This window comes from Mirounga angustirostris, unplaced genomic scaffold (assembly GCF_029215605.1).
Source record: "Mirounga angustirostris isolate CCGP_5_RB_7025 unplaced genomic scaffold, mMirAng1.0.hap1 SCAF_5, whole genome shotgun sequence".
Classification (NCBI taxonomy): domain Eukaryota; kingdom Metazoa; phylum Chordata; class Mammalia; order Carnivora; family Phocidae; genus Mirounga; species Mirounga angustirostris.
In genome coordinates this window covers 160,134,265-160,155,232 of record NW_026991713.1, presented here as the reverse complement: position 1 = coordinate 160,155,232, position 20,968 = coordinate 160,134,265, and the positions used below count along the sequence as shown (strand labels likewise).

General features: G+C 45.9%; 1 protein-coding gene across 2 annotated transcripts; it reads left to right on the top strand.

Moving 5' to 3' along the window:
• Positions 1-262: 262 nt before the first annotated feature.
• ZKSCAN2 (zinc finger with KRAB and SCAN domains 2) lies at positions 263-17,274 on the top strand. 2 transcript variants are annotated; one of them, XR_006790809.3, is made up of 8 exons: positions 263-991; positions 2,016-2,202; positions 4,616-4,707; positions 5,048-5,174; positions 8,143-8,829; positions 11,249-11,740; positions 14,014-15,601; positions 17,129-17,274. XR_006790809.3 is itself a non-coding variant. In XM_045875189.3 (7 exons), the coding sequence occupies exons 1-7, from the start codon at positions 587-589 to the stop codon at positions 14,934-14,936; spliced, it is 2,913 nt and encodes a 970-aa protein (XP_045731145.1). In that variant the 5' UTR covers positions 263-586; the 3' UTR covers positions 14,937-17,274. The 2 variants fall into 2 exon arrangements, 1 of the variants encoding a protein (XP_045731145.1); XM_045875189.3 differs by having other exon boundaries at positions 14,014-17,274.
• The last annotated feature ends 3,694 nt before the right edge of the window (positions 17,275-20,968 follow it).

Sequence of the window (20,968 nt, the reverse complement as noted above, 5' to 3'; positions counted from 1 at the left end):
GGAACCGCCTCGCGGCCTTTCCTCAGCGTGCGGAGGTTTCCTGAGGACGGCCGGGACCGCCTTGGGCCCAGAAGAGCCCGGCGCTGGCCTCGGACACCGCCGGCCTCACAGGCCACCCGCAGCGGCCTGGGCGCGCCTCCCAGGCCGAGCCTCGCACCCGGAACCCCAAACCCCCGGCCGGGCGGGGCCTGCACATCCGGCCCCACCCACCCGGGGCCTCGCCTCCCCGGAGCCCAGCCCCCTCCCGGCCCGACGTCCGCCCCCGCCCACCCCTCTTTCTGTCCCCCCTGATTTTCTCCCGGTTCCCTGGCCTTGCTCCTTCGGACATTGCACTAAAAGAGATGCGCCCTGGAAAACCACATCTTGTTTGGAGAAGAGCCCGGGTTTGGGACCTTAGGGTACAAATTCTTCTTTTCCAGCGCCTAGGATAGATTTGATTAATGAGCCCGGAGTACCCTGTGCCTGCTGACACTGCCGTTTTCCACTTCCCTGCCCTCCCACACTTCCAAAATCATTAAGCAGGGAGCTCTCGGAGGTTTATGAGTCTACTTTGAGCTAGACGTGAGTTTGACCCCCGGGTTGGAGCATGGCTGTATCCCTGGACCCTCAGATCGACGCTCCCCTGGAGGTTGAGGAATGCTTAATAATGAAGGTGGAAAAGGACCCCGAGTGGGCAGCGGAACCCACTCTGGAAGGATCGGAGAGCTCTGAGTCCGAGACCTTTCGCAAATGCTTCAGGCAATTCTGTTACGAGGATGTGACTGGACCCCATGAAGCTTTCAGTAAACTCTGGGAACTTTGCTGCCGGTGGCTGAAGCCAGAAATGCGTTCCAAGGAGCAGATCCTTGAGCTGCTGGTGATTGAACAGTTTCTCACCATTTTACCGAAGAAGATTCAGGCGTGGGCACAGAAGCAGTGTCCGGAAAGTGGAGAGGAGGCGGTGGCCCTGGTAATACATTTGGAGAAAGAGACTGGAAGACTAAGACAGCAGGTGAGAGAGGATTTTCCAAATTGTTGTATTTAGAAAGAAGGAGATGGGTAAGGTGGGGGCGGCGGGGGGCGGGGGAGACAGGCATGCCTTGCAGATAGGGCTTATTATGGAGGGAGAAATGGTACTAATGAGAGACCTTTAAAGTGAATCAACTTAAAAGAGGATCGGAATTTCATATTAAATAGGAAAAAAAAAATCTTGCTTGAAATAGTATTTTGCAAATGAAGTTAAACATTATGCATCGACGTATTTGTTCACGTCTTTGGCATAATGTTTCCCAAAAATTATATGAGAGAACAATGCATTATGCTTTGCCGGGTTGGACTCTTGCAGCCTGATTCTAAAGAGGGCTATTTTTGCAAAGAAAGAAAGCACAAACTTCATCAGTTATCCCAGGGCCCTCTCTAGTCCTTTAATATTCTAATGTGTATCTTCTGAGGTGCCCTCATGCCATCATCCTTGTCACTGTTCTCTAGTTTAACCACCAGATCTTCGTCCGTCAGTGGCATTTCATGGTCTTCTAGTTGTTTTCAACAGCCCTTTCATTAACCTCATGAAATCCTGCAAGATTTGCAAGATTTGCAGTTTCACCTTGCACGGGATTTGCATTCGTATAAAGATTTGACTATCAGCAGGCTGCTGTGTTGGTCAGGGATAGACACTACATGTGGAAATTAATTTTATATTTTCAGTTCACTAGTGAATTTATTTTGCTGCTCTCTCAACCTAAGAGATGTGAGGACTCAGTATCTATTCTAATACTAAGGAGGCTGTGTATTTTACTCCTGATAGATTTTTCCCCCTCTGTATACTAATGAAGAGCACTCTCCTGTTCCCTTATCCCTAGACTTCTGGACAGTACTATTTACCCAATGCCCTTGGAGACTCCACTTGGCATGGAGTGAAATTTTCATTCCTTCTCATATCTCCTGTCCTTCTCTGATATCTTTCTGGGGGAAGTTTGGTCTTCATCGGGCCCTGTTTTCCTCCCTCTTTCCATTATGGCATTGGCTTTATTTCCCAGGTTAGCAGTCCTGTGCCCTCAGAGAAGCAGGTCCCACTGAGAGCAGCATGGGAGGTAACGGACTTTCAGCCAGAGCAGGTGGAGACTCAACCCAGGGTGGTGTCTCTGGAGGAAGCTGGAAGCCTCCACTCAGGACATGAGGAGCAGCTGAACCGAAAGAGAGAGCATTGGCCTTTACCCAGGAATGGTAAGAAGAACTCAGAGCATTCCCAGTGCAGAGACAATTGCACAAGTATTTTGTAACCCTAACTCCATGACTTGCTCACAGTAAGATCCCCTCAATACGTATTTGAAAATAAATGGAATATTTGGGGAGCAAGTGTTCATTTGCTTCAAGAGTTGGGAATATGTGCAGCATAAGTAAAAGGCATCTGGGAAGATGGACTCTGGGAAAACTTAGTTTGCCCGGACTGGCCTCAAGGTCATGCCGTGAAATTTAAGAATCTCCCATTCCATAACCAGCTTGTGTTTTTTCAGTCCTGCCATGTGTGCATGTGTCTGTGTTCTTGGCTGACTATAAACAACTTTAAAAACTGTTTGGAAAGAGAAACAAGATATTTACTTTATATATTTTTTAAGATTTTATTTATTTACTTGAGAGAGAGAGAGAGAAAACACAGAGGGAGAGTGAGAGGGAGAAGCAAACTCCTCATTAAGCAGGGAGCCCGATGCGGGGCTCCATCCCCGGACCCTGGGATCATGACCTGCGCCAAAGGCAGACGCTCAACCAAGTGAGCCACCCAGGTACCCCAAGATATTTACTTTAAAAAATTGGCTCACAAGTGAAGCATCACAGAAGTAGCATATGAAAGTGGTAAACAATAAGATTTCACAGAGGAGGGAGCACAGGCTTCCTAGCTGCCCTGGACATTAGTAAGTCATGTAAGAGGAAATCGAACACCCTGTCTTTCCCCGTCCACTGTTATCTCTTCATCCCCGCAGTCTGGTGTCAGGCTGAGAGAGAGGGATGGGATGATCACTGGACCTACAGCAGAAGGCTTGGGTTTATATCTTCCTGTCTCTGTACCTCTGTCTGTCTGTCCTTAGGCAAGTAATATGGAAAGGAGCATTAACGCACAGAGGTTAAGCGATTAGGCCTTAGAGACAGACAGCCCGGACACAAAACCTAGCTCTGCCATCCATTATCTGTGTGGCCTTGGTTAGGTTACTTCTCAAACTTTCCATTCTGTCATTTGTAAAAGGAAAATAATAAGGTTGTTAGTGTTGGTTAAAGGAGGCAGCGTAAAGGGACCAGCACATATGGTGGTCAATAAATGTTAGTTCCCTTTCTCCCATAATGGCACAATTATTTTTAAACTTCCAATCTCAGACAGATTTTACACAACCCCTCACCAAGTGGCAGGATTCACTACTATGTACCCAACCTCCTTATCTTTCCTGAAATTCATATTGTGATAGAATTCATTGCAAATATTAATGTTTTCTGGATTTCAGAGTTCCCCTGGATCACATGCTCTCAGTTACTTTGGCTGATAAGCTTACTCCAATAAATGTATGGTGTTTCTGGATTTGCCATCCAGGGATTCACAACGTGGAAAAGTGTGTTCTGTTGAGGTGCTTAGCGGGACAGTGCCACTGTGGTGTGCCATTCTCCCTGCTCAGGAGCACACTGCTTCTGTAACAGCTTGCTGAGAAACAGACACTGAACAGTATCTGCGCTTTTCACCGTTTTTTGTAAGCGTGAAAATCCTTTTTTTGGATTTCTTTTAGTTAGCGAAAATAGGTACTAATGTATGCCTTTTGTAAAAACAAAGTGGCATAACAGGAACTTTCGAAAAGCAGGGAATATCTGTAATATGTTTCCACGGAAGTGATTCAGGTTGCTTCTTTAGAAAGTGGTGGAACAAGCTCTTGAATTCTTGATCACAGTAATATTCATTCTGGAAGTTTTCCCTAGATAGAGGGTTCCAGAGTAGAAGTTAGACCACAGACTGTGCCATATATACGTGTATATATCTTCCTCCTACCTTTTGAGGAAGTGTACTGTATTTGCCTGTCGTTTCCAGGACTATGTATCTACGTGTGCTAACTTCTTTAGCATATTAAAGCGTTGATGAACTCATCCTAGAGATTGCGAACTGATAACTCACATGCCAAGTCAGACTTGTGTTTTACCTACAAAGGGTTTTTGGTTTGGGAGTTTTATTCATTTGTTCGTTTTTAGTTCTCAAGGTTTAAGATTTTTAAGATTTTATGCAAAAGTCCAGATTTCTGGCTTCTCCTGAAAATATCAGAAGCTCTAATGATAGCAGGCCCATTGTCTCACAATGAAGCATTAAGTGGAAGTGGGCATTGGCAATATACCCTTTCAGTGGTGTATGTGCTCTCCAGTTCCCCCATTCCTTACCTGGCCCCCTTCATGATGCACTTTGCCTGCTAACTCCCTGCAAGCATTCACGTTTGTGAGCCCTGTTTCAGGGTACCATGGTTTCGGGCATTGTTCTGAAATCATTGATGAAATGATCAATTTATATTTGCTGGGTTTTTTTTTTTATGCATGCTCATTTCTTAAAAGGAGAAGCTGCATGAATTAAAGATCCAGAGCCCAGAGCCCTGATTGTTTCTTTCTCTTCTTACAGCTCTGCCTTCTCCCTGGGTTCCCGCCCCTGCTAATGAATGGAACAGCGTGGATCAGGAAGTAACCACCACACGACTACCTATTGTGTCTCAGGTACATTGTAAATCTTCTCTCTGCCTTCCTAGGGTATTCAGTCCCAAGGATTTCCTGTGCCTTCACTGTCCTCAAACTTTTATACTCCCTCCAAGAGACTGTTCCCCCCTGACTCCTTTTGCAGGGAAGACTGGACCCAGCCGTCTGACTAATGAGACTCCTTGCTGAATCATCCCTCTTATGATTCTTTATAATATCTTCTTCATTTGGCACATCATACACACTTGGCTCCCTGATTTTAATTCTTCTTTGGGGCCCTTCTGTGTTTCCTCCATGATCATTCATCCTTTGAAGACCCATGTGGTTATCTTGGTAGTCATTGCTGTTAGTGTTGTTACAGGGACCAGTGAAAGATGTCCACATGGCGAGAGGTTTTTCCTACAAAAAGAGCGTACATCAGATTCCCGCTCACAGAGACCTGTACCGGGATATTAGGAAAGAGAGTGTTGGGAACATGGTCTCCCTGGGTAAGGATTCTTTCCCTTTTCACATAAAAGATTTGGGGATTTTTGATATCTTTATTTCTACTGATGATACAATAGCTGTAAGTGTCACCACCTAAAGGACCTCATGGGTTGTCTAGTCGTTTCTGTGGCCAGCTCACCAGACCTAGTAATCACTTGTCCATGCTCTCTTCCTCACTCCTTCCTCTCTTCCAGTTTAAAATATATACGTGTTCTTCTCACTTAGGGATGAAAACATTGGTGAGGTGTTATATACGACTGTCATGTTCATACCACTTAAATATAAGCTTACACATATGTACCTACTAGACTAAAAGCTCCGTGAAGTCACAAGGTCTTTGTATGATTTGTTCTTATTTAACTGCAGTAACCCAACACTTTGCACACAGCTGGACCCATGGGTGGGTGGCCAGCAAATAATTGTTGGATGGATGGAAATCCTACAGATGGAAGGAAGAAAGTAATTTCAATACAATAACCTTGGTAGTGTGTTGTGAATGATTTAAATAGCACAGATTCACAGGCACACATAACCACTGATGTATCACTTTACAAGCAGACTTCTGAAAGATTTGTCATCTGCATTAGGAGTGGGCGTAAGTTCGTTCATACGTAAGCTAAAAGTCAAAGACTACTTTTTAATAAAATTACAGGCCTAAAATGTGTACAAACTCACACTAGAGAGGCTGTAAACATGTGGTAGTAGGGTAGCCACTAGACACACAGGGCAATTTAAATTTATACAATTAAATAAAGTTAAAAATTCAGTTCTGGGTGCCTGGGTGGCTCAGTTGTTAAGCGTCTGCCCTCGGCTCAGGTCATGATCCCAGGGTCCTGGGATCAAGCCCCGCATCGGGCTCCCTGCTCAGTGGAGAGCCTGCTTCTCCCTCTCCCACTCCCCCTGCTTGTGTTCCCTCTCTCGCTGGGTCTGTCAAATAAATAAATAAAATCTTAAAAAAAAAAAATTCAGTTCCTCAGTGACTGTAGCCACCGTCAGGATATTTGATAGCTGTATTGGACAGCACAGTTATAGAACATTGCCGTCATCCCAGAAAGTTCTGTTGGACAACACTACATATAAAGCATAGAGATGATAAAATGGGCCATGCCAGACTCAGCAAATAAAGATACACCAACGATTATTTATAATTAGAAAGCAATTAAAGCAGCTGAAATCAATGACCAGTGTAGAGTGGCACCAATGACACAGTGGTAGCAAGGCGGTCACCCCAGAGCAGCGGGCATCCCCGCTGTCTGCCTAGGTTTGCACGTGCAGGCCCTTCCTGGCGCGACCTCAGCTCCCACAGCATCTGGACCCAGGAGTGTGCTGCGTGAGAGTCCTGAGTCAGGTGTGCCCCTGGTGGGATGGGATCATCCCTGGAGAATTCAGATTTAGCCCAGCACCTTCACACATGCAGTCAACCCTTGAACAAGACAGTTTGAACTGCGTAGGTCCACTTCTACATGGATTTTTTTTCAGTAAATACGTACAGAAATGTGAATATATTTTCTCTTCCTTATGATTTTCTTAATTTTCTTTTCTCTAACTTATTTTATTATGGGCATACAGTATGTGATATATATAACACACGAAATACATGTTAATCGACCATGTTGTTGGTAAGGCTTCCGGTCAACAGTAGGCTATTAGTAGTTAAGTTTTGGGGGAGTCAGAAGTTATACACGGATCTTCAGCTGTGCAGGGTTGGTTTCCTTATGCCCCACTTTGTTCAAGGGTCGACTGTGATGACATGTAGAAAGACCCAGGTCCAGAGACACCTGCCCCAGTCCTTTATCATAGGTTGTAAACTGATGGCTTATGGGCTGAATCTAGTCTATACACATATTTTGGCCTTGCACAGCATTTTAATTTACTATTAGTTTGTAAATCTGGATATCCTGTATCTCTTGAAAAATCAAACGTCAGACACCATGGGCCCACCTCCTCACATAGCAGTGATTGGCCAGAGCTGAACCCAGGAGTTCATGCTGAACTGCTGCGTTTCTCACTCATTTGCACTGCCTGCCTGGTCCTTATAGATATTCGAGCTTTCATTAACCCTACACTTTCCTCGCTCATGTAAAAATAAAGAACAAATCTCCATCCCCAGGGTTCTTTCAGAAAGGATTTGATGTGATGCTCCTTCTCTTGACAATTCTGTGAAGTTTCTGTGTGTGTGTTATCTAGAGAAGAAAACCAAATTTTATTACATACCTGTTGAGCATTGGATACTTTACAGACGATCATTTATTTAATATTCCTGGCATTTCTGTGAATAGAGGCCAGCATTCCTTAGGCAACCAAAGCTCAGAGATTAAGAAATTTCCCCCTGGTCCAAAAGTAAAGCAGGGTTTAGTGGGGTCAGGGTTCACATGTAAGACATGTTGATCTCCACAGCGCTGTGAGGCAACAGACTATCCATGTGCTTCCCTGTCCTTCGTCTCTTTCCTATTAACCTTGCCACATGTATCCCCAAATTCTTGACGTATCTCTCCTAGCCCCAGTGTGCACACGCACATGTGTTGGGGTGGGGGTGGGAGTATGTGGGGACCAAATACAAGCACACTTGGTTCTATAAGTAACAAATACTGGTTACAGCAGGTGCTGAACCCAATACAATGTTAGACGCTGAGAGGGAATCAAAGGTAATAGAATGTATCTTACCCTTAAAGGTCTTCCCTTAAGAACTAGCCAGAGAAAGAAGTGGTATATACCTGAGAACTAACATGATAACGTAAGTTTAGTAGATGATGGTGCCAAAGAAGAGAGGTGTAAGGATAACTGTAACGATACCAGAGGTAGTAAGAATGCCTGTGCTGTGCTCTGTCATGGTTGAGGAAGGCTCTAGAAGAGAGAGGTATTGGACAAGACCTTTCAAGGATAGGTGTAAACGAGCGTCCAGGAGGGCAGCAGATGAGGGCACGCAGCTCTGACCTCTGGTTTCGCATGAAATGTGTTTCTCTTCCGTAGGAAGTACCATGTCTGTGTCTAACAAGATTGCCCGGTTGGAGCAAAGAAAGGAGCCATGGACCTTAGGTCTACACTCTTCGAACAAAAGGAATATTATTCTACGCAGCCACCACGTCAAGGAGAAGCCGGTTCGTGCTGCTCAGATCCCGGTGCGCAGTGTGGGGAGAATGTGGGCTGAGCAGCAGCACTGGGGTTTAGACGATGAGAAGATAGCAGGCGTGCATTGGAGCTATGAGGAAACGAAGACTTTCCTCGCCATTCTCAAGGAGTCTCGCTTTTATGAGACACTGCAGGCTTGTCCCCGAAACAGCCAGGTGTACGGGGCTGTGGCCGAGTGGCTGCGTGAGTGTGGCTTCCTCCGAACGCCAGAACAGTGTCGGACCAAGTTCAAAAGCCTCCAGAAGAGCTATCGGAAGGTGAGAAATGGCCACGTGCTGGAACCCTGTGCCTTCTTTGAGGACATGGACGCTCTGTTGAACCCTGCAGCCCATGCTTCATCTGCTGATAAGCCAAAGGAGATTCTCTCTCTCCCCAGACTAAAGAGAGTTGATATCAGTGCTAAAGAACAGATCAGTTTGGTGGAGGAGGAAGACGCCGCAGAAGAATCTGATGGTGATGAAATGGGCATTGAATTTATCCGGAAGTCTGAGATTCGTGGTGCCCCTGTCTTGTTTCAGAACCTGAGTGGTAAGAATTGTGCTCTTTGCTTCGGGTATGAAAATGGATGATAGGGGCTTGTGGTAAAAGGACTAAGTAGACCAGAGGCCGCCAAACCTGGGGAGTGCTGTCGTGAGCGCCTTGCCACTAACCACTGAACGTACTCTCGGGTGTTTGCTGCTGCCCCTGGTGCAGTCTGAGTAATGGCCGTGAAGGTTCTTTCTCAGGCTAGAGCACAGCATGGATTTGAATATTTGCAGCCTGTGGAAGGAAGGTAAATAGAGTCAAAGGACTCTGGAGAGCCCACATCTGAGGATTGGTATAAAGCAGCCTGTTGTGTCAGATTGTAATAAGGCAAAGATACATTGTTATACTGTCTAGGATAACCAGTAAAAGAATATATAACGAAAGTAAAAAATTGTAGGGGCACCTGGGTGGCTCAGATGGTGGCTCAGATGGTTAAGCGTCCGCCTTTGGCTCGGGTCACGATCTCCAGGTCCTGGGATGGTGTCCCACATTGGACTCCCAGCTCAGTGGGGAGCCTGCTTCTCCCTCTGTCTCTCCCCCTGCTTGTACTCTGTCTCTCTCTTTCTCTCTTAAATAAATCTTTAAAAACAAAATTGTAGAAGAAGACAAGAAAGGAGAGAAAAAGGAACGCAAAGTAGATGAGTCCAATGGGAAAAAAAAGTAAGATGGTAGACATACATCCAAATATGTCATTAGTTACAAACTTAAAAGACTATCAGTCATTTAAAGAAAACAATGAAATATTGCTTACAAGAGATACATATTTAAGTATATGACACAGAGACTTTGAAATTAAAAGACAGAAAAAGATACACTGCATACGATATAAATGAAAGCCTGTGTTGAAATTAGGGATGCGCAGAACTAACCTGGCAGTTAACAACTGGGTGACAGTAGACCCATCCTGTAAATACTTTGAGCTTCAGTTTTTTCATCAGTAAAACGCGACTGAGGATTCCAGGATTGTTAGTGTTAAATGAGGTAATAGATAAAAATTGGGGAAGGCATTCTGCAGATGTTAAACATCTCAGTTCTTCATAATATGCATAAAAAAAGGATAGGCAAGGCAAAATGAGAGACTTTATTCTGGTGAAATGCAGTGAGACATTGCCAGGTATTACTATTTTTAGGAAAGTTTCTCCACTCCACCTTATGAAAAGATGGCAAGTTCTAGGGGTGCCTGGGTGGCTCCATCAGTTAGTGTCTGCCTTTGGCTCAGATCATGATCTCAGGGTCCTGGGATTGATCTCCACATTGGGCTCCTTGCTCAGTGGGGAGCCTGCTTCTCCCTCTACCTCTGCCCCCCACTTGTGCTTCCTCCCTCTCTCTCAAGCAAATAAATAAAATCTTTTTTAAAAAAGATGGTAAGTTCTTAGAGTGGAAAAATAAATCAGGCTAGGAGAGCTGGGGTGCACTCATGACTGCATCTATTCAAAAGAGACAGCTCAGGAAAACATGGGGAAGATGCATCGTGCATGTACAGGTGTTCCCCAGTCTGGAAATCCGTAGACAGGAGGGCAGTTCCAAGTGCGGGAATGCAGGGCTAACCGTGGAGGAGAGCATGGGGTAAGACCGAGCATAGAAGTGACTTCTTCCTACTTACAAAACACACATAAAGCATAGTTTAACAAACTGTATGCAGACATGTCCTGAAAAGTTTGATTCTGCCATAGAAGCAGAACATCTGTTCATCTTGCAAGTCATTTCATCTCTCACAGTAGAGGACTCAGTGATCTCAAAAATGACTCTGGATGTAGTTCTGCTCTTTAAGGAAGACTGGTTAAAAGAGTGTCCTAGTCTGTTAGTTTTAACCATTTTGGGTTTTTTGGTTTTTTTGTTTTTTTAAAGATTTTATTAATTTATTTGACAGAGAGCACAAGTAGGCAGAGCAGCAGGGAGAGGGAGAAGCAGGCTCTCTACTGAGCAGGCAGTCCGATGCGGGGCTCAATCCCAGGACCTGAGCCGAAGGCAGATACTTTAACCAACTGAGGCACCCAGGTGTCCCTAGTTTTAACCATTTTAAAAAGACCGCTGAATCCTTGGTTAATCGCCATAACAATGGCAGATCTGAGGGACTACGTTCTTACTCTACCAAATAAACTTTGAGATCAGTTTAACAATTTGAGTTTAAAAATCCTATCAGGATGTTAACTTTATAGATTCATTTGAGAGTTGATATCTGTACAACTTGAGTCTTTCTATCCAGAAACATAGTGTCTCTCCATTTTTTCTAGTTCATTTATGTCTTTCAGTAAATTATAGATTTTTTTATATAGACCCTCTCATTTTTTGCACATCTTCTCCCCCGGCGTATCATAGTTCCTGTTGCCACCATGAAGGGGATCTGTTTTCTTTTACCCCTCATGTTTCGAGGCTGCAGACGTTTTTTCTTATGTCTTTGTATTTTTTCCTTCCATGGCAGGTGTGCACTGGGGGTACGAGGAAACCAAGACTTTTCTTGATATCCTCCGTGAGACTCGGTTTTACGAAGCTCTCCAAGCCTGTCATCGGAAAAGCAAGCTGTATGGGGCCGTGGCGGAACAGCTTCGGGAGTGTGGCTTCCTCCGGACCCCGGAACAGTGCCGGACCAAGTTCAAAAGCCTCCAGAAGAGCTACCGCAAAGTGAAAAATGGTCACGTGCTGGAGTCCTGCGCATTCTACAAGGAGATGGATGCCCTGATAAACGCTCGGGCCTCCGCTCCTTCCACCACCACTCCAGAAGAAGTCCCATCACCCTCAGGGCAAGAAGGAGAGGATGTTGAGATTGAACCCCAGGAATCGACAGGCTGGGAGCCTGAGGAGGCCTTGCAAGAGGCGATAATAGAAGATTCCGGCAGCGAGAGAATGAGTGAGGAGGAAATTGTGCAAGAGTCAGAATTCCAGGGGCCTCCGGGTCTACTGCAAAGACCAAGTGGTAAGGACTATCGAGGGGGAAGTGTGATTTACTCAAGAATCAGTAACTCTGGGCATATTGCTCATCAGTCTGTTCATTAAACAGGCATTTGAGGGGCCCTGTGCTATGTGAGGAACAGGGGATCTAGCAATGAGTAAATCAAAGCCTCTTTCTCATGGCGCTTCATTCAAGGAGGGACCTGGCATTCTAGTGATGCAGTCTTTGAGACCTCAGCCTCGGATTTTGTCTGTATGGGTCAGTGTTTCATAGCGCCTGCAAATTCCGTGGGGAAGAAGAACTTGCAATTATACATGAGAAAAAAGTCAGAGGAAGGAGGTGTGTCCATAGGCTCAAGACACAAACGTCTCAGTCCTTCGTGACATGCATGAGGAAAAGGACAGGCAGGGGCAAAATGAGAGAGAGACTTGACTCTGGTTCTCCGCCCCACCTGCTCATTTCCCATGGACTGCCGGCGCCCTGTGGGCATCTGTTCCCACGGCAGCCCAGACTTAAAATTGTTAAAACTAAAATCACTGTCTTCTTTCCCATACCTTGGCTCTTCCCTGTGTCCTCCCACATCCAGACTTAAAACTTCAGAGGCACTTTTGATGCTTTCTCTCTCATTATTTACATCCAAGCAGAGACTGCTTTTTTCCCAACTGTGGTAGAACTTCCATCTGTCCCCTCTTTAGTTACCACAGCTGCTACCTGTGGTGAGAAAGGTTCAGCCTTTCTCTGTCTCTTCCCTAGACTTTTGTAAAAGTCTCCAGACCAGGTTTCCCCATCAGTCTTGTATTAAGGTTCCACAGCCATCCTCAGTCTGAGCTCATCTTATCTTTCTGTCCTTACCTCTTACTGTTTTCCTTCCAGCACTCTGCTCACTCAAAACAAACACTAGAGAAGAGGCATACATATGCTTCCTGCTAGTGTTTATATGGGAAATTAGTTTGAAGGCTGAAATCATTAAGTTCTCTATAACCCATGTTTTGATTCCAGGAAACAAAATCTTTTGGTACCATCCCTTGTGAATCTCATTTTTTAAGTTGAGCTGCAGACCTGACACTAAATTGTCAGACTCTATCTGAGCCAACCACAAGGCTGTGATTTCCTCCAAATCCCAGGACCATGTTGGACCCAATGAGAACACTTCAGAAGAACTGCTAAATGAAAGATGGCATTATTGGGGCTTTCACTTAACTTAATGGACTGATTGACGGCTGCTCTCCTCTCCCAACCCACGCCACAGCCACCCCACTTGGGATTGGAGGGCAGAGGGATATCAGCAATTTCAGCTCAGTGTATGCAAGGACAGGGATGTGGAAACTGGCAAGTAGAAACAAGGCAGCGTAGCAAAATGCTTAAGAACAAGGGTTTGGGGACCAAACAAACTTGGATGAAATAATACAATGTCGAGAATTGGATTCAAAATAATCTGGGTAGAGGGAGCAGAAAGTGGGTGGGAATAGAGGTGAAACTAGATTGGCCATGAGGAGATCATCACTAATGCGGGCTGAGTGGTTTGTGGAAATTCATTTTACATACTGTTGTAGCCTCTGCTTTTCTGTATGTTTGAATTTTCCATAATAAAAAGTTCACAAAAAACCACACAGTTAGTAAGTGACCAGGATGGAATCAGAACCAGAGCTCTGTGATTCCAAAGCCTGTCGGTCCAAAAGACCTCCTGGAAAAGCTGGTATCCAGGATGCCCCTTGCAGTGGGCATGGGACATAGATGAGAGAGTGAGGGAAAGGTAATTCCAGTGGGGAGTGGTGAGAGTTAAGTTGAACCCAGGTATGTGTGTGAGACAGCTGGAAAAAACAGGGCCAAGGAAATTTGAGGAGAAGAAAGAAATAGCCTTGGGTAGGATATGATCAGATATTGATGAACGTGGAAGTCCATTAAGGAATTGGAACGTGATCACTAGAATCTGCTCAACATCGGTACGGTGTGTTTTAGCGCAGATGTGAAATTTTGAAAGCAGGGTGAGTAGGAGTAGAACTTCAGGGAGAAAGCTAAGTTCGTCCCCCATTACTCAGGATCTGGATGGGGAGTAACGGCTTGGATTTCAGTGCCATTCAGAAAACATTTCTAAAGGCCTGCTTTGTACTAGGTATTACTGGCTGTTCGTGGAGCTGAATGAAAATAAGGCATAATGAATCAGAGAAGGGTAACAGGACCCGAGAGGTCAGAGAAGTACACAGGCACCCTAACGCAGACGAGTCGCGGGTTGTTTATGTTAATACATAATACAGGACTGGTCTGGAATTTTTATCGTCTTTTTTTTTTCCTTTCAGATTTTGAAATTGGAGGTAGTATCAAGGAGGATACAACCCAGGTAATATATAAGGACTTGGAGCAGCATAGGGCATTAATAGAAAAGTCTAAAAGGGTCATTTCCCAGAACGCTGATCCAGGTAAATACCGTAAAAGGGAATGCATCTCAGGAAGACAGTGGGAAACCCTTCAAGGCTTCAGACAGGGAAAGCTGACGTCTCAGCCGAGAGATTTAGGGAAAGCTGTAGTGCATCCGAGGCCTTTCGTGGGGAAGAGACCCTATCGACTGCTCAAATACGGAGAAAGCTTTGGAAGGAATGCTCGTCTTATGTGCCGGATGACCCACCAGAAGGAACATCCTTATAAATGCAGTGTCTGTGGGAAGTGCTTTGGTAGAAGCAGGAGCCTAATCAGACATCAAAGAATCCACACCGGAGAAAAACCTTTTAAATGTCTTGACTGTGGGAAAAGCTTTAATGACTCCTCCAACTTTGGTGCCCACCAGAGAATCCACACTGGGGAGAAACCCTACAGGTGTGGGGAATGTGGAAAATGCTTTAGTCAGAGCTCGAGTCTTATCATACATCAAAGAACCCACACTGGAGAGAAGCCCTATCAGTGTGGAGAGTGCGGGAAGAGCTTTACCAACAGCTCCCATTTCAGTGCCCACCGCAGGGTGCACACTGGCGAGAACCCCTACAAATGTGTGGACTGTGAAAAGAGTTTCAATAACTGTACAAGATTTCGAGAGCATCGGAGGATACATACTGGAGAGAAGCCCTACGGCTGTGCCCAATGTGGCAAACGTTTCAGTAAGAGTTCTGTCCTCACCAAACATCGGGAAGTTCATTCAAGAGAAAAGCTTCTGCCACACCCACCATCCACGTATTCCCCCGAGAACCCGCCTAAGGGAAAGACTGATGAATTCAGGAAAACTTTTTGACGTTGACCTCTTCTCCTCCTACGTGCCCTGTTAGCCATTTTTCCCCACCCTCACCCTTGGAAGCGGTCTTTTCTTAGCTATGAAGTGTAATTCCCAAGACAAACTTGAGAATATAAATCAACTAAGAGTCCGCCTCGTGTTCTCACCTCCGCCTCTAACTTTTTACCAGTCTGTTCCTCTCAACTTCTCCCTTAGCAAAGTGGAGAAGACTGTCCTGTCTGGGTTCCTTCGGTATGTCGAGGCCTCTGCCGTGGGACTGCCAAGTCCAGCATCGTTCAAGGTCCCTCCATGTAGCTGAGAGTTGTTTTCAAGCAGACCCAACATGCTGGAAGTTTCCTGTTTTCCTCCACGTGGGAGCCCGGATGCAACTTGATCCCAGATTTCTTGTTGGAGTAGAACTTTCAGGAGTCTGGTCAGGATGACACCACATGCATCTTGGTTTTGAAGATAAAAGGGAGATTGAGATTTTACAGCTTCCTTGAGAAGTCTGTTGCACTATACGCTTTTGTGTCACGTCGATCCCCACAGCTAGGGTGAGTCCCTGTATTGTCCCTGAAGCCACGTTACTAATGCCTCGCCCTCCATAGAGATGAGAAGCAACTGATCACCCACCATGCCGACCTTTTCTGGACCTGAAGACCGAAACCCCCTTGTCTGCTGCTAAGGTAATCCAGTTCCTCTTACCATTTCTCGAAAGTCCTACACTTACCTCTTAGGTGTTCTGGGTGCTCTTGTCTGACTCTCCTGAACTACCAGGCCCTCCCCAGATTAAATAGGATGCATGCCCGTGGTGTGTCTCATTAAAAGAAAGTAGAATCTTAGACACTTTCTACCCTACCACTGCTCTGGTTCTTACCTAGAACATGACTGGCATGTTGGCATATTTTATGCCTCCCAACCCCACACTTCAGTATAATGTTATATAATAATAGTTTTCTCAAACTTTAAGGGGGTAGGGAAGAAATGTGGTAGAAACTGGAAACCTTCACTATTTCTAAGACCAGTTGGACTCCTTAGGCCTGCTCTAGATCAGATAGCTGCTCATTCAGACCACCACCTCCAGGGCTGTTTGTTAAATACAATCAGCCTTTTCTGAGGCTTCTAGTCCCTGTTGATAGGATCACCCACCTAACAGTAGAGCCCAGAGTAATTTATATAACTCTATAGCTTACTGAGTGAAAGTGGAAAGATTTACAGAAACTTCCAATCTAGAACACTATTGTCGTTTTCCTCATTTACCTATTTGTCCGAAAAACCTCTTTAATAATCCCCTAGCACTAACCCAACAGGTATTGAAGGAAGAGTAAAAATGGGGAGGGGAAAGGCAGGGAGGTAGTTAATTCATTTCTGGAAGTTACAGATGAAACCACAGAACCTGGTCTTCCAAGGCTGGTTGCTCCAGGATGAGACCAGTGACATTTATGCCCTTACTACGTAGGTAACCGGGGGCGGCTTTGCTTTGGGGAGGGGAAGTCCCAAGTTCGGTGGAAGGACAGCCAGAGTCAGGGCTGTGTGGAGATTCTTTTGATCTGATCTCTCCTCTCCTTTGTCAGATGTTCTTGTATTTGAAGACATCTGGAGATATTTTTCCTTTGAGGATGTTTGAATCTTTCGAAGCCGGTTCAGCAGAGTTCCAAGGAGGGCAGGCAGTGTAGAAAGAAATCCAATTCACAGTGCCAGAATAGGGTGTGGCCTGCTGGAAGGCAGGTGACTCAGGTACACATTGATACATGTTTCCGATTTACATTCGTTGGAGATGTTACGACTGTTCCAACCTCTGTAGGTTGATTTCCTACGTGTGCTCTGAATCACAGGCTTCTAATGGTTAAGTGCAGTGTCATGTCGTTAGTGTGCCTAGCACAGTGAGATGCGTGCGGTGCCCGTGGGCATGTCTTTGTATTGTGTCGATGTTCTGGAATTCCAGCCCTAGAGAAGATGCCCATGAATAGAAATCACCACTTAGTAAGACGTACACAGGATGGATAATTATATGGAAGCATGATTCAGGAAAGTAGATGATTTATTCCTAAGTATGTATTAAGTACTGTTCCGTGTAAGGCCGTGCTCCAGGCACTGAGGGCGGGCGAACACAGAGAGACGCGGTGGCCTGGCTCGGGGAGCTGGCAGCGAGACAGAGGAGGTACTGCAGCAAAGGTAATTAATGCCCATTCCCTTTGCGTCACTTGCAAAAGGTCAGTGACTCCACCGTGAGAAAATCACGTTCTTCTGAATTGCCTCAAACTGTGTACCTCTGCCTCTCCCGACGTCCCCAATGGCAGGAAAGGTGCAGGACCCATTCCATCTCGGGTGGAACAGACCGAGTCTGTGTGAGTTTCATTCCTCTGGGGCCGCACAAAGGTGGAGCCCGGGTTCCCCTGCCTGCGTTCCTAGTGGTAAACGGGCTGTCTGGATGTGGGCTAAGTTGCCTTCACGAACTCTGTCTCTGTGCTGAAGAAATAGAAGGTCCTGCCCACCATCTTAGACCAAGACAACTTGCATCTTGTCTTTTCTCAACTGGAGCATGAAAGTCAGAATGAATAATGTGTCTTTTATATCACATAGCATTGCCTTTATGAAGATCCATAGGAAAAGGTTTTTCTCTGGGTCTCGGTACCAGGGAAAGCTCTGATCCTAAACAGGAAAAAAAAAAAAAGGATTACAAACACTGTGATTTTTATAACTTACTGCTTTTCTGTCTTTGTTCTGGCTGCTGGAAAGCTCAACAAAACATACCAGGCCACCTCAACCAACTACCTAAAACCTCTATTTGTTTAATCCTATCTGATTTCTTTGAAATTTACCCCAAATCCTATTTTTTAAAAGCAGTATGAACAACTGGACATTTTATTCTCTGACATCTTACCCAGGGCACTTTGGAAACTGGCTTGTATTCCCTGCCTACACTTGCTTTGTTACCCCCACAAATACCTCCAGTTCGTACCAGTGATTTTATTACACATACAACCTGATGTGTTCATAAATCGTCTTTAAAGAAGGAAACTTCACACATTCGCTTAAACCGCTCAGGGCGGCCTGCCCTGGGGGCGCGAGCATTAGACCAGAAGCCAAAAGGAACACATTTCAATCTTGCCGCCATCACTGAGCGTTGTTTGACAAACCTCAGCCTCTCTGGGCTGGTGTTCCTTATCGGGAGAGACGTTGAACTTGATTGCCAAGAACGCTCTGGCTCTAATGTTTAGTGAGACTGCAGGGCGCGGAGTAGATGAGGAAGAGGATGCATGTATATGCATCTATAATGCATATAAGACCAGGTAGCTAGCCTGGCCTGCCCCGGCAGGTGGCGTCCAGGCCACACTGAACCCACTTCACACTTTAGGAAGAGGGAGGCCGTGAGCAGCCCGGGAGCTCACGCAGTGATGAGAAAAGACACGTGTTCACCAGCAGGCAGCCCCTGGGGCTCCTTGGTAGCCGACAGCAGGTAGCTGCAGTGAAGAAAGCCCTGATGTGAGGTCTGGTGCCCAGTGATGAACGGGACTCTGCTAGGAAGGAGCCGGGGAAGCCCCAGACGCAAGGCATGTGTGAGCAGCTTATGTGGCCCTTAGGTTTGGCCTCTGAGTGCATTCCAGGTATAAATGTATGTCTGTTCATTGTTTTGTACTCACGTTCACTTAGATGTCTTCTTGAAAACTTGTCTGTGAAATAAATGTCGAAAATAAATGACTCCTGTGGTTTTTGCCATAATTTGAAGGAGGTGTTCCATTAAAGGAAAAGAGAACTTATCCAAGAGGTCATAAAAGCAGATCCCAGTGGCTCTGTAAAGAGAGTCTCAGTATGATCCCAGCTCCCTGCTCTCCCCACACCTCCCAGGACCCTTCATGCGTCCCCAGCTGCCTGCCTGTAGCCTTGGAGAGCTGTCTCTGCCACCGTGCCCAGCAACGGCTCTGACTCTAGGGTGGAGTTCACCCTGGATGCACGGAGCTTGTGTGTTCTGGGTGAGGCCCCTACCCATAGCCTTTCCTGGTGGTTTGAACCAGTCTCGACAATGTCCCCAAAGAGACAGTGTGGCTTTGGATTTACTGTTTCAGTTCAGAGTCCCAGTGGCTTCCATTTCGCCCTTGTTCCCCTAACAGTGTCAACTCCACGGGTCAGAGAGTCAAGTGGAGGCTTGGCCACTCGGCAAGGATGTATTTCCAGCTAAACTGGCAGGTGCCGTAGGAAGACCCAGCGGATGGGTTCAGAGAGCCGTTCACCTGAAGGTGGGGGAGACTGCGCGTCCCTCACCTGGGCTTTACAGGCCTCCGCTCTGCACAGCTGGCCACAGCGGTACCCAGCATCCTCAAAAATTACAACTGCCCAGGGTCCATGTCGAAGAGGGGCCGGAAACGTTCCAGGTTTTCTGTGAGTTTTAAATGGTCACAGCCTTGGGGGAAGAAGTGCGGCATTCTCTCAGCATTGTCCCAGGTTACCTGGCCTCCATTCCCTCACCGACATTTCGGTCTGTGAACTGACTCACATCTGGGAATTGGATGAGAGACTTTAAACCTCTAAGGGAAAAACAAGTGTTTAAGGGCTACAAATTTTCAATTCCTATAAGCCAGTTGCATCAATTAGACTTTAAGGGAGGAGTAAGAATGTTTTCGTGTTTAAGAACTAAAAGGAATGCAGCTGGGGGACGAGAAACATCATTTCTTGGATCCTCCATCTGTCCTCTGAAAGAAGAGTCAAAGTGCCTGTCTGTATTACTTTCCTGGGGCTGCTGTACAAATTACCCCAAACTGGGTGACTTAACAGAAATTTATTCCCCCCCAGTTCTGAAATCAGGGCGTCAGCAAGACCATGCTCCCTCCAAGGCTGTAGGGGAAAACCTTCCTAGCTCCTAGCTCTTGGGGACTCCTGGTCCTGGCAGGTGGCTCCGTGACTCCAGTCCGCCCCATCCTTCTCCGCAGGCCTTCTTTTCTGCGTCTCTTTGTCCTTCTCTGTTCCTTCTAAGGACTCCCATTGGATTTCGGGCCTGCCCTAACCCAGCGTGATCTCACCTTGATTGCTCCTTACCTTAATTACATTGCCAAGACCTTATTTCCACATACAGTCACATTCTGAGGTTCCGGGTGGACATGGATGTGGGAGGACACTATTCAACCCCCTGTGCTGCTTTAGAGGGTCGTTGTGGGGAATCAACAAGATAATGCATATAAAGCAGTCTGCATAGTGCCAAGCACATAACAAATAATCCGCGTTAGCTGTACACGTGTGTGTGGGTGCACGCATGTATATGTATGTGTGTATACACGTGCATATGAGTGCATACATGCGTGTATATGTGTGTGCATGCATGTATGTATATATAACTATTTTGTTATTTACTAGATTTACCAAAACCTTATTTCATTACTTACTTAGCCAAATGAAACAGTAACCTTTAACACTTTCCACTCTTTGTAAATGTTCTAATTTGCTGCTTTCTGGTTTTTTGTTTTTTTTTCATATTTCCTCCCTTTGTATTTTTCTTCTTTTTTTTTTTTAGGTTTATTATGGTTATTATTATTTATTTCCTTTCCTCCAAAAGTTGCTCCGACTGTTTGGGCATGTAGCATGTAGCATGTCTGCTTTCTCACCAGGCAGCCTTGAAACATACTGGTGATTTTCTCTAGTGAGCATTTTCCTCTTTAAGCAAGGATTGAAAAATCCTTCCCTATTTGTGATATTTGTATCTTGCATCCAAAGACCACTGTCTCTCCAGACCCATGTTATGCCACATTATCAATTTCCTCGGGAGATCCTTGCCCCTCTGGCCTGCCCCCATCTCCACCCTCACCCCAGCGGAGTGCCCTGAGTGGGCTGGCCCATATCCTAGGTAGTGCTGGGCACTACCTCAGACCCTGGACTCTGTGTTGGGCTTTTCAGCAGGACCCTGCAGACTGTGATCAGAGATGGACTCTGAGCTCCTGGCAGAGGTCCAAGATGGGTCTGGCTGAGTGGGAGATGGGCTCTGGGGTGGCCTGCATCCGAAGTACCTACCTTGGCACTGGACTCTAAGCCAGGGCCCAGCTAACTAGACTCTAGGCCGTTAA